Raw genomic sequence first — 18247 nt, 5'->3', positions numbered from 1 at the left:
TTTTTTTTTTGGCGAGGAAGACCAGCCCTGAGCTAACATCTGTGGCCAATCTTCCTCTTTTTGCTTGTCTTAATAATGGCCAGGACTTCTAATATTGCAGTCGCGCCAGAGAGAATCCTTGCCTATTCCCAATTTTAAAGGGAAGGTGTCTCAAGTTTATCCACTAAGCCTGATGTTTGCTGAAGAGCTTCATGTAGCCTTTACCAAGTTAAGTAAGTCTTCATGACCTCTATTTAAACATGGTGGATTAAACATGTACAAAGATCTCCACTCCCTCCATAACTTCACCAAAGCGAAAGAAAAGGAGTAAGACAAGAACAAAGAGTACCGGAGAGAAAATTACGGCAAAGGTGAGAAGCTGGTCACCATGCAGACAGGCAGACCACACCAGCAGTTAACGAGTGGCAGTTCTGGGGTCGAGGTACTGGGTTTGAGTCCTGGCTCTACCAGTTACGACCCATGCAACCTCAACTTCCTCATCCTGAAAGCAGGGCTAACGGTAATCCATGCCTCACAGGCCTGTTATAAGGGCTGAATGAGTTAATTCATGTAATGGCACTTACGATGCTCAATAAACGCTAACTACTCTTATTACCATAATTTAAAAATTTCAACCAAATATAAGAAAGAGTTTGACAAGTCGTAATGACTCAGCAGAGGAGAGAGAACTGAAACCTGAAACTTAAACCTGGAAGGGGAAAAGCCAAAAAGAAGCAAGCCAACTCATAACGCAGAATTTCAGAAAGGATAAAGAATTGAGGTACCACGCTCCCATGAAGGAGGAACTGAAAATGAGAGTACTGGTCCAAAATTTGTATAAAGAGTGGTTAGAGTCCTAGGATTTCTCTTCCTCATTGGTGGAATGCTGGAGAAATTAACCAGAGGTACTCTGGATGTGGAGGCACTACGAACAGCTAAGGGCTGCCTTCATCTTCAGGATTTCCTGTCTTCATAGTTTTTTTGGTTTACTGCATTTTCCCCTGGCTCTTGAAGGGGAATTTTGATTTTTCTTTTATTTTTAAATCTTTGTTTTCTGACTAAATGTATTAAATCCTAGCCTGCTTTAGTTATATCCCACAGATATGAAAAGTTGTGCTATCACTGTAATTCAGCTTTGAGTATTTCACAATTTTTTAAAAGTATTTCCTCTTTTCCGATTTTCTTTTTAAGAGTAAGATTTTTAGTTTTCAGACTTTTTTAAAGCTATCCTTTCATTATTGAGCTCCAACTTTATCGTATGGTGGTCTAAGAATACAGTTTATATGATGTTGCTTCTCTGGGATTATTAAAGCTTCCTTTGTAGCCTAGTAGACAGTTTATTTTTGTGAATGGTTCACATATGCTCAAAAATAACATGTATTCGGTGTTTGTTGTGTATATGGTCCTCTATGCCTCAGTTAGATCTAGCTAATTAATCCTGTTATTAAAATCTTATCTATTTTGCTTACTTTTTATCAACTTGGTGTCTCAGTATCCACATTCCTGATTTATCTACTTTTATCCCTAGTTCTTTCAGTTCTCATCTTAAATATTTCAAGGCCATGTTGTTAGATGCATATAGAGTCCTGAGCAGCATATCTTTTTGATCTCTTGCTCTTTTCACCACCATAAAAGGTTTTTCTTTGTCCCTTTCAATAATTTTTATCTGAGATTCTGCTTTGACCCATATTAAAATTGTCACCTCAGCGTTCTTTGAGTTCAGATTTCTCTTTTTCCAACCTTTGATTTTCAACCTTTCCCATATTTTGTTTTAAACACATGTCCCGTGGATGAGAGATTGCTATATCATGCTGATTTTTATCCAACATGAGAACCACTGTCCCTTGAGAGATGAATTCAGCTCATTTATAGTTAGATAATCACTTTCATTTCAAAACTTATTTCGGCCATCTTGTTTCACATTTTCTATTTACTATGCTTTTGTTTTTTCTTTTTCTACCTTCTTCTGGAGAAAAATTTTCTTTTCTCATGTGAAAATTACACATCCTAGTTTCATTCTTTTGGTGGTACTCTCTAATATGTTGATATCTATACTTATACTTATTTTTCATGATTAATATCTTAGATATTCAAACTTGAATTCTGTCTTTCTGGTCTCTCATTTTTCTCTCCTTCTTTCTATCTCTCTCTCTTTGGTATGAATTCCTTGCCCCAACTTTCTAGCTCTCGAATTTGTCCTTTGGCTATACCCATAATGCTGCTTTTCAATCTATCTCCTAAATTCTTTATTTCATCATTTACATTTTTCATGATCAATATCTCCCACTGACCTTTCTTCCTAACTGCCAGTTTCTTCTTCATATTTCCAATATCCTCCTTTATCATTTTGAGTATGTTTGTTATTCTCACTCTAAATTCTTTTTCTGCCTGGTGTAGTGTTTCTGCTTTTCATAGGTGTAGGTTATTCCACAAAGGAGAGGTGGTATACCTTCTTTCTTTCCTTCCCTCCTCCCTTCTTTCTGAGCCCCAGATACAGCAAAGCAAGCTGTACCCATCCGGGGCAATTAGGGGGAGCTATGTGCGCAATCAGGAAGCCCAGCCCTCCACCCACCCTTACCTGCACACTCTGGTTCTCACCTGCTCCACCGTCTCCATTCCTGCCTCCTCTCCCAACCCTCAATGGACTCAGCCCTCTCCCAGGGTTCCACATCGTTTCTGACTTCATTGTTGAGTGGACTCAGTGTAGGACATATCAGTTTTACTCTCTCCTCTGGCACCCCAAGGATTGGGTTAGGGGAGGGAGTCAGCAGCCCGTGCCATTCTGTCTGGTTTAATTCTCCTTCTTAGCAGCATAAATCAGGATTTTACATGTCAACTTTCTTTAAAGGAGCTCTATTACAATACATTATGATATTTATCTTAATTGAGTGTGTGTCAAGAGACTGGAACAGTGAGAGTACATCATCCAGTTTGGGGAGAAAAAATATTTTCCTCAGAGTGGGCACATGACAAATTACATAACCTGAAAGACTTTGGAAATTACCCTGAAACCATCTTGGAATTTATGCAGCAGGACCAGATTATGGCCGAGGCCATATTATGAAGACCATCAGATAAGAAAACCATTTAAAGAAATTCCAAATTAAACTTACCTACTACTGAGGCCTAAGACACAAAGTGTGACACTACTACAAAGTAAACTGTTAAGACGGGCCGGCCCTGTGGCTTGGCGGTTAAGTGTGCGCGCTCAGCTGCTGGCGGCCCGGGTTCGGATCCCAGGCGTGCACCAACGCACCGCTTCTCTGGCCATGCTGAGGCCGCGTCCCCCATACAGCAACTAGAAGGCTGTGCAACTATGACATACGACTATCTACTGGGGCTTTGGGAGAAAAAATAAATAAATAAATAAATAATAAATAAATTAAAAAAAAAAGTAAACTGGTAAGACAATTTTATTCACTAACGTGTCCAGATTGCTTCATTGTCTGGGAGGGTCCCTGAACTTTGCCTTCAAACACAAGAAGTAAGGCAGTCATTTTATCCAGCTTTTTAAAAGAAGCTGAAAAAGTTCACAACACAGAGCACTGCATGGTAGGCAGACAGTCTGTTCTCTAGCAAAGAAGCCATATTTTAGAAAACTCTACAGAGAACGAATGGTTAATCCCATCATCAAACACCAGCAAGAATTTATGTTTCCAAAGTAATTCTGACTGATTCTTGGCTGAGTCTTCAGGAAAATATAAAGAGCAAATGTCAGAGCAAGTGTCTGAGATGAGACGAGCACTACACATTGCTCAGTCCGGCCAGATAAACGATGAAGAGCTTCACATGCCACCTGCGTAGTTGGATGTCTGTGCATCTGCCATCTCTTGCTGGGTAGATATGAGGGCGAAACTTTCCACGCTGACAAATAGACATTAATACTATGTCATTAACATTTAAACTACTTGAAATTCTTCAATTAAATTGAAAGGAAGGAAACAAGCTTCTTGACCCCTATTCAATCCAAAATAACGTCTATCACTTTCATTAATAGACAATACGATTGCCTGCTGCACAACGCAATAGGCATCAATCTATTTTATAGCAAGCCCCACAGTAAATTAAGTACCAGTGAGTTATAATTTTCAGTAGTACACAAATATACCCATAATAAATTTAAAATGGTGTTCTGCCACTCAATCAAAGGAGGAGAAAAAAGCCAAAGGAAAAAATATATTTTGGATTCTTATACTAGACTAATACATATGGTGAGTAAGGTAATCACTTATATGGAGAATAATGTAATTACTCATTTCAGAATTATTGAAATTATCAGTTTCTAAAAATTAGAAAGATTGAGGCAAAAATGAAAAAACAGTCAGAGAACAACGTTTTCCAAAAACTACTTCATCATCAAATAAGATTCATAAATATACTTGCCACCAAAATACACATATACATATGTTGTACATATAAAGCAAGGCTGTATTATATTTACAAAGCATATAACATACTTTTGCAACTGTGCCTTATATAATGAGCACAGTAGTGTTAAAAACCATCCTCTTATTTACATAGGAAGGAAGGAAGGAAATCTTCTTGACCATAACCTTTTTCTAAGTTATTTACTGACCAGTAGATAGGTACAGCAGTCATTTTGAAACCGAGAACGAAAGATTTCAAGTTTCCCTGGATTTGGATGAAACTGCGCCTGTACCCACAAGGGTAACGTGGGAAACAAAGTAACCAAAGTTTCTGAGCTTACCTTGCAGAACAGCAGGAGGACCGCTGATAAGAGAGTAGCTTGCTGACAGCCCTCCGCCTGACTAAGCATCATGCAAGCAGCATTGAGACGGTAACGTAACTGATCGTAAGCTTTACATATTGTAGACTAAAGATCCATGGCATGCAACACCCCAGAACCCCCCCCCAGATCTGCACATGCGGCCCATGAAGAAATATGAAAGCCAGTGGCCCCTGTGCAGAGGACTCTTAGAACTTCAGCCCCCAAGGCCACATGCTCACTTCCCTGTCTTATTCTCACAATATGCTTTGGATAAATGCTTAGAACTGCACGTAGGCAAGCTAATCCGTGACTGGTAGAAAGAATAACTTGTTAGCTGTCCCTTCTGTCCCAGATAAGGAAGTAACTGAGGTTTTCTTAGATTCCTCAGGAATGTTGCATTTGGCAGATCCTCTACGGAGAGGCACTCCACGTTCTGCAGTCATCCATCACCTGACATGTCTGAGGCCCCTCCCCAACCCCGTTTGCCTTATATAAGTCACTTCCAAATCAGTTCCCTTTAAAATGAGTTTTTTGGGACAATAGTCCACCATGTTGTTTTTTTTTTTTTTTTTTTTGTGAGGAGGATCAGCCCTGAGCTAACATCCATGCCAATCCTCCTCTTTTTGCTGAGGAAGACTGGCCCTGAGCTAACATCCGTGCCCATCTTCCTCCACTTTATGTGGGACGCTGCCACAGCATGGCCTGACAAGCAGTGTGTCAATGTGCACCCGGGATCTGAACCCGGGCCGCCAACAGCAGAGCACATGCACTTAACCGCTATGCCATGGGGCCGGCCAAGTCCACCACCTTCTGATATGCTAGCTTAGCCCTTATCAAAGTTCTTTCTCTGCCACCGCCTGCTTGGCCTTTTATCTTGCGGCGAGCAGATGGAGCCCATGCCAGATATCAATTTGCAGCTAAAATCCTGGTTTCATTTTCTAAAACAGAGGTTGGCAAACTATGGCCTACAGGCCAAATCCAGCCCACTGCCTATTTTTGTAAAAAAACTTTTATTGGAACACAGCCACACTCATTTGCTTACATACTGTCTATGGCTCTTTCGTGCTACAACAGCAGAGCTGAAACTCTCTGGCCCACAAAGCCTAAACTATTTACTATCTTGCCCTTTAGAGAAAAAGTTTTCGAACACCTATTCTAGAGCTACTCTGAGCTTTCCTACCTTGACATATCTGTATCCTAAATCCTAAAACCCTCAACTTTGGTTAAATAAAACATGGAACATCAATACAGTGAAATATTATGCAATTGTTACAAATGATGTTAACTAAGAGTTACCAATGGTCTAGGATAAATTTATTATAATGTTAAGTATTAAGTATATGAAATTGTAAATTCAGTCTAATTACATCAATGTAAAAATGTATTGCATAGAAAAAAAGACTGATAGGCAATACACCAAAAAGTTAAGAGTAATTGTGGTAAAGATGGTAAAATCTGGGATAATCTTTTTCTTCTTTTCACTTTTTAGTAAATTTTCTACAAAAAAACATACATTCCACTTTTAACAGGAAAATATTAAGTTGACTTTTTTTTTTTTTTTTTGGCTGAGGAAGATTCACCCTGAGCTAATATCTGTTGCTAATCTTCCTCTTTTTTGCTTGAAGAAGATTCACCCTGAAGTAACATCTATGCCAGTCTTCCTCTATTTTGTATGTAGGTCGCTGCCACAGCATGGCCACCAATGAGTGGCGTAGGTCCATGCCCAGGATCTGAACCTGGGCTGCTGTAGTGGAGCACACCGAACTTAACCACTAGGCCATGGGGCTGGTCCCTTAAGTTGACTTTTTTAAGTGAAAAAACAAAACTTTAACACTATAAGCATAAATAAGTACTGTCGGGGCTGGCCCGGTGGCATAGCAGTTAAGTTCGCGAAGTTTTGCCTCAGCGGCCCAGGTTCACCAGTTTGGATCCTGGGCGTGGACCTACACACTGCTCATCAAGCCATGCTGAGGCGGCATCCCACATAGAAGAGCTACAACTCTACAACTATGATACACAACTATGTACTGGGGCTTTGGGGAGAAAAAAAGAAAAAGGAAGATTGGCAACATATGTTAGTGCAGGGTCAATCTCCTCCCTCCCCCCCACCAAAATCCTTTAAAATAAATAAATAAATAAGTACTGTCTGCCAAACTGTTTCCTTTCTCCATTTAAAAAAAAGCTGGTGGTTTTTAACTCAGCTATTACAAAGGAGGGCACATTTCACTTGACAATTCTTCCAATGAATATGGTTTATTGCCATTCATAGGCTAAGGACACCTCAGCAAAACGTTATGTTCAATCTAATTTCAACACCTCAATATGGCAGAAAGTGGTTTATTGTAAAAGATCTATCCACCTGAGACACTTCATTGTTCTAGGCAGTGATCATCTGATGACTATCATCTGCAACTGTGCTGTACTGATTTCCAAGTCCATCTTATGGTAACTGCATTAGTTTGATTTGTTTTTCACTGTGCTTCCTACCAAATGCCTCCTATTTAAAAAATTTAATTATATCCTAACTCCAAAAAAGATTTCAGATGGCTACTGAGATACTGCATCACGTCATGGTGGAGTGAAAGCCCGTTCCCTCATCAGAGGGCTGACTGGCCCCCAGGTGAAAGCAGCTTCTTTAGGGGTACACAGATGTAAGGGAAGGGTCACCAAGTCCCTCTCGACTCACAGTGGAGACAGGGAGAGAGAAACATATCAACTCGCTGCGCTGGCAGCAGGGGTGTTGGAGTGGGGAGGCCAGAGGGTGCTGGCAGGTACAGATTTCATTTCAGGCTCCATTTGTGCTCTTCTTGGCTCCTCCTTCCTCACTCTCTCCCTGCACCTCCACCCATCTGCCTGGAAATTTGCATAACTGCCCTGTAAGAGTCCCATCAAATACTCCAGGCTGGGTGGAGTCCCTAAGCAAAGCTGGCACACAGTGTCGATTCTGGAGTCAGGGTACACAGAAGCAGTAAGGGCAGGAAATCTGGAGGGAGAGGCGGGAAAATGAGTGGAAACGAGGCCTGTTCCACAGCAGATTCCGAGGTACATCTGCGGGCGCTGCTGCCCATGGGCCCCACGGCCCCTGCTAACTTCCTGCTTTCATTTGACCAGATCATGACTGCACTGCTGTGATAAAAGCCTAATTACGACCAAGGTCTCCCCAACGTTACGTTATCTTCTTAAAACACTATTCTTAAGTCATTTTCCCACATAAACTCCTTCAGGGGCTCTCCTCTGCCAATCCTAGAAGTCAAGGTCCTTGGCCCAGTGTTCAAAGACACCCACAATCTGACCTCAGTGACCCTTTGAACATCTTCCTCTCTAATTCAGCCGATCTTCTCACTCTTCTCAGAAACTCATGCCCATCCTGCTGTCGCACATTTGCTCAGGCTGAGCGCCACCTGTCTACAGTGCTCGCTCTGCTCCTCTGCAAATCCCAGCCATCTGCCGGGACCCTGATCCAAGTTCCATCTCCTCCAAGAAGGTTTCTCTGATCCCCTTGGCCCTTAGGGATTTCCCTGTCTTCTGGAAATACAATAGCCCTTGGTGCCATAAATTCATTTCGTCCTTGATCATGTATTGTCTGAAATGTTCAGATTTCCTTGGCCTGGCATAAATCACCCATTTATATGACAGATTTTCAGGCCACATCTCATCTCCTCGACTATACACTTTTGAAGGCAATATGCGTTTTTGGCATATGTATAGTGCTTAGCGTCAGTTTTAAGCACACAGTTGGTACTTAGTAAATTATTTCTTGGACAATGAATAAAATGAATGAATTCCTGAGTCATCTGGACCAACGATCTTCCTGGGGTCATGTTAAATGGCACCACAAACATTTCCTGACAGCGATCAAAGAGAGTGCAGACAGTTAAAAAAGAAGAACTCACTTATAAATTAATGAATAAAAAGACCTGCATTCATAGAGGGCTGCAGCCACAGAGAAATGAGAGACATGGGTGGAGGCGGCTCAGAAACAGTGTGGCTTCCACGATGTCTTCAGCCTCACTCTGAGATGCAGGGTCAGAGCTCTCCCGTTTCCTCCTGTCGGGCATGAGCCCTCAGTCTGAGGTCTTTCTGTTTTCCGATTCTGGGGAATGTATGCTTGTCACCTTCAGGTATTCCCACCTCTGCCACAGTCATCTTCTCTCTGCACGTGGGGACTCCCACCTCTCTCCATGTCTGCTGCTTTTCATTCTGTTTCTGTCCTTCCTGCTGCCTCCCTGAGCATCCCACTGTCACCTTCCGACTCATGAATGCAGGCTGCAGCAGTCTCACTCTTGCTACGAATCCCGTCTTCCTACTCTTGGTTTCCTCCTGGATCTCGATGTGGTTCTTTCCTATACTCCTGCTTTGTGGTCTCACTTCTTGCTACTAGTGTCTTCTTACCTTCACCTCCCCATTGTGAGCATCATGCTTGCTTATGACAGCTCTGCCTCACACACCATGCAGCTCAGCCCTCTCCTGTGGTGGCTGTGCCCCCCGGAGGTCTACTTTTCCCATGTGAGCTCTGCTTCACGGGGTGCAGGGGGAGTGGCCTATGTCAGCTGAGGGGGATGAGCTCAGGCAGCTGAGGGACACTGTCCATCACGCCCTTTGCTGGTCTGCAGGCAGCTCCTTTCCCCCTCCTAACTTCTTAGGGACAAGCTGCACTGGAAGAGACCTCTCCCTGAGGGTAATCCACAGCCCTGGGATTGGGGAGGGCTCAGCTGGGGAGATACATGGCCGAGGGGAGCTGTTCAGTCAGCCCAGTTTCATTACCCCCTCACCCCAGGGTTTTGGGTGGATTGGGAATGTTGCTGCAGAGCAAAGCAGCAAGTCCAAGTTTTCTTTTCAACGCAGCAGCTCAAGGCACCCCCAGGCAACCCTGCCCAGGCTGCAGTCCCTCGCAGGGGACTGCCCTGGGGCTGGTCCCTGTGTTGTCAGCCCCCAGAGTCCACACTTGACTCAGTAGTCTCTCCAGAGCTGTGGGGGACGGAATCAAGAGTCTGTGTATCTGTGCTGTTAGGGCATCTTGATAGAAGGCCCAGGAGAGGGCCCCCACCCAGACAGGTAACGTACCATGGCTGCACCATTCTCGCCTGCACCTCACCGGAGGTCCCTTTTTCTACTAGCTGGATAATAGCTACTACATACAAGCTGTTCAGCAAAACATAAAACGGAAAAGCAGATATTACAGGGGTGGCAGGATGGTCTAGGGGAGAAAATTGGATTTGGAGGCAGGAAGCACACGTCCCATTCTGAATCCTGCCAGTGTAGAGGATCTTACATGCAGGTTCTACTGCCCTGGAATATCCCATACATTTCCTCAGTCATATCTGCAAGAGCTCTGAACTTCTAAAGAGAACAGTGGTAGAAAAAAATCGTAATTTTTTTTACTGCTAAGAATAAACTGAAAGATTATACTTCAACTCAAGCAAGGAATTAAATAACTTCTCTTTTCAGGATAGCCTTTTCTTTTTTCAAAAGAAAGTCCGGTTTCCAGTATGACCAATCTTGGTACTATCTAATAACACTCCCACAACAAACAAAAGCAGCAAACTCCACACGCAACTGATCCAGGAGGGAGGAAGTGGCTTTAACTCTCTGAGAGGAAAGACCAAGCATCTACCTAGGATCCTGAGTCCACGTCTATAACTTGGGTCCAAAACCGGGGTAGATTCCTTGGATCTGTGTAATCTGGGATCCCGAATGTGAGAAACCCCAGAGGAGTGGGGTCACTGGGTGGACACAGCAGGTGCCACTTACCAGCGCAGGGCGATTTTGATGGGAGTGGTGAGGCACGATGTGAACAGGTCAGCTGGGAGGTCGGGGATCATGGGCAGGAGCTCGTTGGCCTCACAGGCTGCCAGCTGAATGCAGTTCTTCATCGACGGGGGCAAAGGCATCTGCGCAAGTGGGTGGTTTGGGTTAATTGCAGCGACCTGCAGGGTAACATTAAGGAAGAGCGAGTGAATTGGCTGTTGTGCACAAGTGAAGAGTAAGTAGGGAATGTAATGCCGAAGGAGAGAATCCATCAACTGAGGCCTAAGGCTCTGGGTGTCCCTGCAAAGTCCTTTGGAGAGAAGCACACTGTTGAATTCTCTCCTGGAGAATAACTACAAGCTCTCATTGTACAAGGTCCCTCCAATGACACCACAAGGCTTGGTCTCTGGTAAATCGGGTTTTTTTATGGTTTTCCTGTGTTAAGGTCCTTACTTAATCTCTGATTATACCAGTGTCCACATATATTTCCCCCTAGGTCCCTTATGGTGTCTTACTGTTTATTTTAAAATTCGGTCTTTAACCCAGCATAACCTTATGTTGGTGTGTTTGGTGACACAGAACGACGTTCAGGGTTAGAACGTGAACACCACCACCACCACTAACGTCACCACCAAAAAGCAGATGGCAAAACCCGAGTGTGGTGTGGCCGACCACACCCAGGAAGACTGGAAAGCAGACGCAGAGGGGCTCCCAGCCCAGGGGGTCACGGGTGATTTCATCTTCTCATTTCCTTATCTGATTTCTCCACACGTCCTACAAAGAAATATGCATTACCTTTGTAATCAGGGAGAAAGGTTTTGTTTAATACAAAATTTCATTTCTCTTTAAAGCAGGAACAGTAATACTTGCTTGATACATGCTTCAGTGAGATTTTGGTAAGGTAAGGGTACCAGACATGAAGCTGACAGCACACTGAATTTTAGGAAGAAAAGCAGCAAAGTAATTCTTGTATACTGTGAGGATGCACACAAAATTTCATTTTTGACTGAATGAAATCTAATTAAAAGTGTAAATCTTTTTTTAAATTAATGCAATGCATTCAACAGTTAAAAAAAAAAAATCACAGGACTGTCAGATATGTGGTGTCACTACACCGTCATGAAAAAGAGCAATATTCAACAAAACCCAGGACCCTGATGTAACCAAACACAATCACTCTAGCATTGCGGATTTTGATTCCCTTCCCCTCACTACACATGTTGCATGTATGTGACAATTTTCCACAACAGGTTTTGCTGCCATTTTCAGAAATATGAGGTGTACGAGAATTTACGGCATTTGGGGTAGTACAATTTAACCAGTGTACCCACGGCTCTGCCTGCTCCTGGAAATAGTGAGGCAGGACACGTCGGAACTAGTTCCCCAGCAAAGCGCCTTCAGCTCCGCTTAGGGAAGCAGGGCAGTGATGCACGAAGAAGCCATGATGAGGCATCGGGCTTGGTGTAGGAAGGAGAGGAAGGGAGGACTGGGAGCCCCTGGCACCTCCCTCGGGGCTGAGAAGGCTGAGTAGATAGGAGATGGACGGCGGGGTGGCAGTGTGAGAGGAAACAGACAAAACAAGAAGATTACACCAGGCTGCTGGAGAGAGAATTTGCATTTCCTGTTCTTCAGTTGCCCTGAATCATGACGTTTGAGTATAACATTTAGGTAACTAAAATAACATAAAATAAAACCCAGAAAATACAGAGTTACAGGTCCACACAACTTGCAGGACCCCATCACTCACTCATCTACAAATATCCATTATTTGCCCAGAATGAAAAGCTCTTCACCACTGGGCCCCAATGTAACCAGCCTGTTCTGCTTAGGGATTTGCAAAACACAGCTCCAGTTCAAACCTTATAAAATGAAGTTTAATGACTGAACACACTTCCTCCATGCCATTCAGCAACAAGGATCTGGAGAATCAGAGAAACAGAATGCGGATTATTCCACCTCCAGAGCCTCTAAATTATTTGCTTCGTAAGCAACTCCTTGGGTTGTAAAGCACCAGAGGGGCCGACTATTCTCTTTCCATGCAGACCAGAGCAGAGCTCCATGAAGAGGTGCTGGATGTTTTAGATGACGAGGAGCAGTAAGGAGGGCGGAATGGGTCAGAAAGGCATAAGTTTTAATCACCCATGGCTACTAATTTGTTTCCTGACTTGAAAAGAATGTTTATGTGTCTCAGTTTTTGCTCCTTACTAATAATGCCTCTGTTTGCATGGTTGTTGATATTTCTCAAAGCTTTCTCTCATTTACTATTTCATTTGTTTTATACAACATCCCCAGGATGTAAGTTTTATTTCCATTTTTAAAGATCTTTTATGATGAGGAAACAGAAACCCCAAGAGATGATGTGAACAGTCAGTCACTCAGTCAGTAGGTGGGCCAAGAAAGCGAAGGCTGCTCCTGTTATAGGGCATTTCTCGTTCCAGTCTGCGTGCTGTCAGCCCAAGGTGATGCTCCCGCAGCCCTGAGAGAGCCATGCAGTACTGTTAGGTAGTGAGTTTACTCAGTATCTCTGTGTATGCCTGCCTCAGACTGCACCTCGTGGTCCACTAGCACTTGGCCCAAAGCCTAGCAAAGTACTGGGACATGGGAGGCACTCCGTGAATGCCGAATGAGGAAATGAGACAGGTAGATGTAGAAAAATCTTTATCCCAAATATGTCTATTAGGAACTAAATTTCCCAATTCAAAATCGTCGATGACAGAAACCCTAACGACTTAATAGGCCCCTTGCAGTATGCTGGAGTACAAACAAAGAGAAGGCATCACGTCTAGCTGCAGGTAATCCTAAGTATGGTACCCATCATCACCTTTCAGCGGGAAGTGTTCTAATTCCTTCCTTCCCATGACACCACTGGGTGCACAGAAGGCATATGAGAGCTCTGCTTTAAGGATAATTAGAATCACTAACATTTTTAAAAAAATGACATTCAAGACAAAGTATTCCACCAATGAATCATTATTTTTCAGGCTTGCTAACCCAGGAATACAAAAAAATCTATTTTAGGGATGAGTTATTTCCCATACATTGTTTTGGTTTTGTATTTATCTGTGATAGTGACCTTATAATTGAAATTACTCTTTGGAAATAGCCCGTGTGTAAGGCTAACTATAGTGAGTCACAGCCCTTTTAAAAGGTGCCCAGGTGTAGAGGTGAATAGTTCCAGCTGGGAGCCATCTTTCATCCAGAAGGACACAGGTGAGATGCACTTTTACCCAAAAGGGTTTCTCCTGGGGAATCTGGAGACTCAAGCACCAGGAAAATTTTCATCTTTAAGAGCTCACTAGAGCCTCTGGGGGATTTGGGAGGGATTCAGAAAAATCTTCAGATGCGATACATAGCAACCAGATCCAAAAAAGACATCTGTTACATCTTCCACATGCGTGGGTAACATGGAGCTCATGCGCTCAGAGCTCAAGAGAAGGCTGGCCAGGCAGCTCACCCAAGTCCTGTGAGCCACTCACTTCAGAAAGCACTGCTGCTGGGGTCGCAGGGGGAGCACTGGCATTTCTCATTTTCTAAATAAAACTGTGACCTTGAGCTGCTGCTTTTCCACATATACATATACACACAAGAGACATCTTTATAAACAGATAATGGCACTGATAATTTCAGAGGCATCTTTAACAAGTGGATTGCTGAAAATAGCATCTACTTGGTAATAATTCCAGTTCTAATTTAAAGCAACTTTTATTCTCAAGTCAATAACACCTCCTTACAATGGACATTTTTGCAAAGATCAGAGAGAGACTAAGATCTGTAAACAAATCAGTGTACTGCTTAACCAGCTCATTTCAAAGGTATTAATGGAGCATCTATCACGTGACTGATACTGTACCTAAAAACAGTAGATACAAAGAAGTAGGAATTTTTTTATAAATAGTTTATATAATTTTATATATATCTGATATTAAACAATAATTTGAAAACCAAGTGGTATTTACTGCTCAGAACTATGGAATCTAGGCCAAGAGAGAAGAAAGAGTCCCTTTCGTAGGAAGAAGACTTGTAATGATATCGAAAAACTCTTCAATGTCGATCTTCAAAGGGCAATGAACCTCTTATAGCAACAGTTTGCCACAATTACCCTGAGAGTTTACCCAAATGCATCATCCACTGTTTTAAAGCCATTTAGCTGTTAGCAACTGAATAGTTTCTAAAATGCTCTAGAATCACTCTATAACTCAGGGAAGATGCTCAATAAGAAATTATAACCAAATTCCACTCCCCAGTTACTCTTACATAGTCAGCAACTAAAGAAAAGGAGATACTTAAAAATCCTGTGACCTTTTACATAAAGAAGAGACTTTCCATTTTTTGGCTATTATGAATAATGCTACTATGAACATCTGTGTACAATATTTTGTGTGAACATATGTTTTCAATTTTCTTGTGTATAAACCTAGGAGTGGAACTGCTGTGTCATAGTAACTCTAGGTAACTCTAGGTTTAACATTTGAGGAACTGCCAGACTGTTTTCCAAAGTGGCTGCACCATTTTACATCCCCACCACTAGCGTGTGAAGGTTCCAATTCCTCCACATCCTCACCAACACTTGTAATTATCCATCTTTTTTACTCTAGCCATCTTAGCAGATGTGAATTGCACCTCACTGTGGTTTTGATTCATTTCCCTAGTGACTGTTGATGTCCTTATCTTGCCTTATTGTGCTGGCTAGAAGTTCCAGTACTATGTTGAATAAGAATGGTGAGAATGGACATCCTTACCTTGCCCCTGATCTTAGGTGGAAACATTCTGTCTTTTAGCATTAAGCATGCTGATGGCTATAGGTTTTTTTATAGATGCTCTTTATCAAGTTGAAGAAGTTCTCCTCTATCCCTAGTTTCTAAGAGTTTTTTTTATCATGAGGGGGTGCTGGATTTTATCAAATGCTTTTTTTATGTCAATCGATATGATCATATAATTTTTGTACTTTAGTCTATTGGTATGGTGGATTACATTAATTGATTTTTTGAAGATTAAGCCAGACTTGCATACTTGGAATAAATCCCACTCAGCTGTAGAGTATAAGTCTTTTTACATATTACTAGAACCGATTTGCTATTACCTTGTTGAGGATTTTTGCACCTAAGTTTGTAAGAGATAGTGGTCTGTGGTTTTTGGTGGTTTTTTTTTTTTTCTTTTGCATGGTGTGTCCATTTTTGGCATCAGGGTAATAATGACCTCAAAAAATGAACTGGAAATTGTTTCCTCCCTCTTCTATTTTCTGGAAGGGAGTATGTAACATTGCTGTTAATTCTTCTTTAAATGTTCAGTAGAATTCTCTAGTGAAATATCTGGGCCTGGAGATTTCCTTTTCAGGAACTTTTAAATTACAAATTCAATTTCTTTAGTGGTTGTAGGACTATGCATATCATCCATTTTATCTTGGTTGGATTTGGTAGTTTGTGGTTTTACAGAAATTGGTCCATTTCTTTGAAGTTGTCAAATTCATGAGCGTAAAGTTGTTCCTGGTATTTCCTTATTATTCCTTTAATGGTTGCAGGATCCTGATTCTTCTCTCTTTTTCTATTGGTTATTCTTCCTAGAGATTTATCCATTTTATGGATTATTTCTGAGCATCAGCTTTTTGTTTCATTGATTTTTCTCTACTATTTTTCTGTTTTCAATTTCAGTGATTTCTGCTCTTACCATCATCATTTTCTTTCTTCTAATTGCTTTGGGTTCATTTTGCTCTCCTCTTCTAGTTTCTTGAGGTAGTGCTACGGTCTGAGTGTTTGTGTCCCCCCAAAATGCATATGTTGAAATCCTAACCCCCAAAGGTGATGTATAGGAGGTGGGGCCTTTGAGAGGTGCTTAGGTCATGAGGGTGGAGCCTTATGAATGAGATTATAAAAGTGCCCTTATAAAAGAAGCCTGAGAGCCCCTTCATCCCCTTCCACCATGTAAGGACATAGTGAGAAGGTGCTGGATGTGAACCAGGAAGAGGGCCCTCACCTGACCATGCTGGCACCTTCATCGTGGACTTTCCAGCCTCCAGGACTGTCAGAAATAAACTTCTGTTGTTCATAAGCCACCCAGTCTGTGGTATTTTGTTATAGCAGCCCAGATGGACTAAGGCGGGTAGGAACTTAGATTATTAATTTGATACTTCTCTTTTCTAACATAAGGATTCAGTGCTATAAATTTCCCTTTCAATTGCTTTAGCTGCATCTTATAAATATTGACATGTTGTATATTCATTTTCCTTCAGTTCAATGTATTTTTTTTATTTCCCTTCAGACTTCTGACCCATGAATTATGTGGTGTTAATTTTTTTCTGAGATTTTTCTGTTATCTACTATTGACTTCTAGTTGATTCTAGGATGATCAAAGAACATACTCTGTGTGATTTCAGTTATTTAAAATTTGTTGAGCTTTGCTTTATGACTCAGGATATGATGTATCTTGAATGCTCTATGGACACTTAAAAAGCATGTGTATTTTGCTGCTGCTGGGTGGAGTGTTCTATAAATGTCAATTAGATCCTTATGACTGACATTTCAACATAGATGATCATTTCATCTTCAAAAAAAGACAGTTTAATTTCTTCTTCTCCAGGGTGTATGCTTTCTGTGTCTTTCCCTTGCCTTAGTGCACAGGCTAAGTCTTACCGTACAATGTTGAAGAGAAACGGTAAGAATGAGCAACTTTTCCTTGCTTCTGACCTTAGTGGTAAGAAAACCACTGACCTGCTGTCCCTCCTCTCCAGTGGGTTGGTAATTTCCCACTGGCCCTTCTCCTCTGGCAGGGCTCCGTGTTCAGCCAGTTTAGTGTAGCCATTTCTCTGGTTGCCACCAGAAACTCCACCACCCTGTGCCACCACAGAACCTTTGAGAGAGAACATCTGGCCATTACCCCAGTATCCTCTAGCTTCAGCTCAGGGGAATACTGAAGCCTGCCAGCTTGGGCAGGTTGACAGCAAGCAGAGCCAAGCAGATGGGTCCTGCTGGAAACCACAGTGCCCTGTACCATATCCCATGGTGTTGTCCATAATCTGTGGTCCTGAATATTAAGCAATTTCTGGTATATTTAAAAAAGGATTAAACTCTACGACTTAACTTCGGAGAAGTTCTCAGTTTTATGATGGCTGCAAATAGTATATTATATTCATGTATTTGGGCTAATAATTTTTTGTTTCTTTTTACATCTCTGTATACAAACCAATCAAAAGTCAAACATATTCAATGAATCACAGACACATCTAAAGAAGACAAATAAAGGTAGTTCATTCAGATGTATATTTATTTATCAGACTAAATCTGTAAATAGTTCCTGAGCATCCACTTCATATGAGGCATGTTGACAGGTTTACATAATAGATTTAAATTACAGCTGACAACCCCAATAGAAGGATACTGCAAGACAACATAAATTAATTGTCAAATTAATTATGTAAAAAATTGCTATATGAGGCCACTGAGAAAGAGTTCAGGCTCACGGAAGTGTCCATGAAGGAAGTAGAATTTTAGTTACACCCTGAAAGTTGAGTGTACTAATGACACACATTGCTTGTCTGTGGATTTCAGTTAATACCATCAGCAGTGAGGGTTCCTAAATTTTTTATGCAGAGAAATCACTTTTCTTCCTCCCCAAGACTTTAAATTACAGGACCAGGAATGGTAAAAGGTGCCAAGAGAAGAGAACTCAATCTTCCCACACGAGCTGCAGAAGGGACGGTGCACAGGTGCACAGTGGCGGTCAAGAGCTGGGAGACTGATTGTGTACCATTCCACTGTGCAGGCTGACGATGGATAAAACGTAAAAACATGCTACAGA

At 41.9% G+C, this 18247-nt stretch overlaps 1 protein-coding gene across 5 annotated transcripts in view; it reads right to left on the bottom strand.

The window, feature by feature from the left end:
* The window catches only part of RPTOR (regulatory associated protein of MTOR complex 1), a 403326-nt gene that overhangs the window by 200522 nt on the left and 184557 nt on the right, over window positions 1-18247 (bottom strand). For all 5 annotated transcript variants that reach the window (XM_058561824.1, XM_058561827.1, XM_058561828.1 and 2 more), the window contains exon 6: window positions 10460-10635. In XM_058561824.1, coding sequence (XP_058417807.1) covers window positions 10460-10635 — 176 coding nt within the window. The remainder of the gene's footprint in view (window positions 1-10459; window positions 10636-18247) is intronic.

This window comes from Diceros bicornis, chromosome 18, assembly GCF_020826845.1.
Source record: "Diceros bicornis minor isolate mBicDic1 chromosome 18, mDicBic1.mat.cur, whole genome shotgun sequence".
NCBI classification, from domain to species: Eukaryota; Metazoa; Chordata; class Mammalia; order Perissodactyla; family Rhinocerotidae; genus Diceros; species Diceros bicornis.
This window is presented reverse-complemented; position numbering and strand designations above follow the sequence as displayed.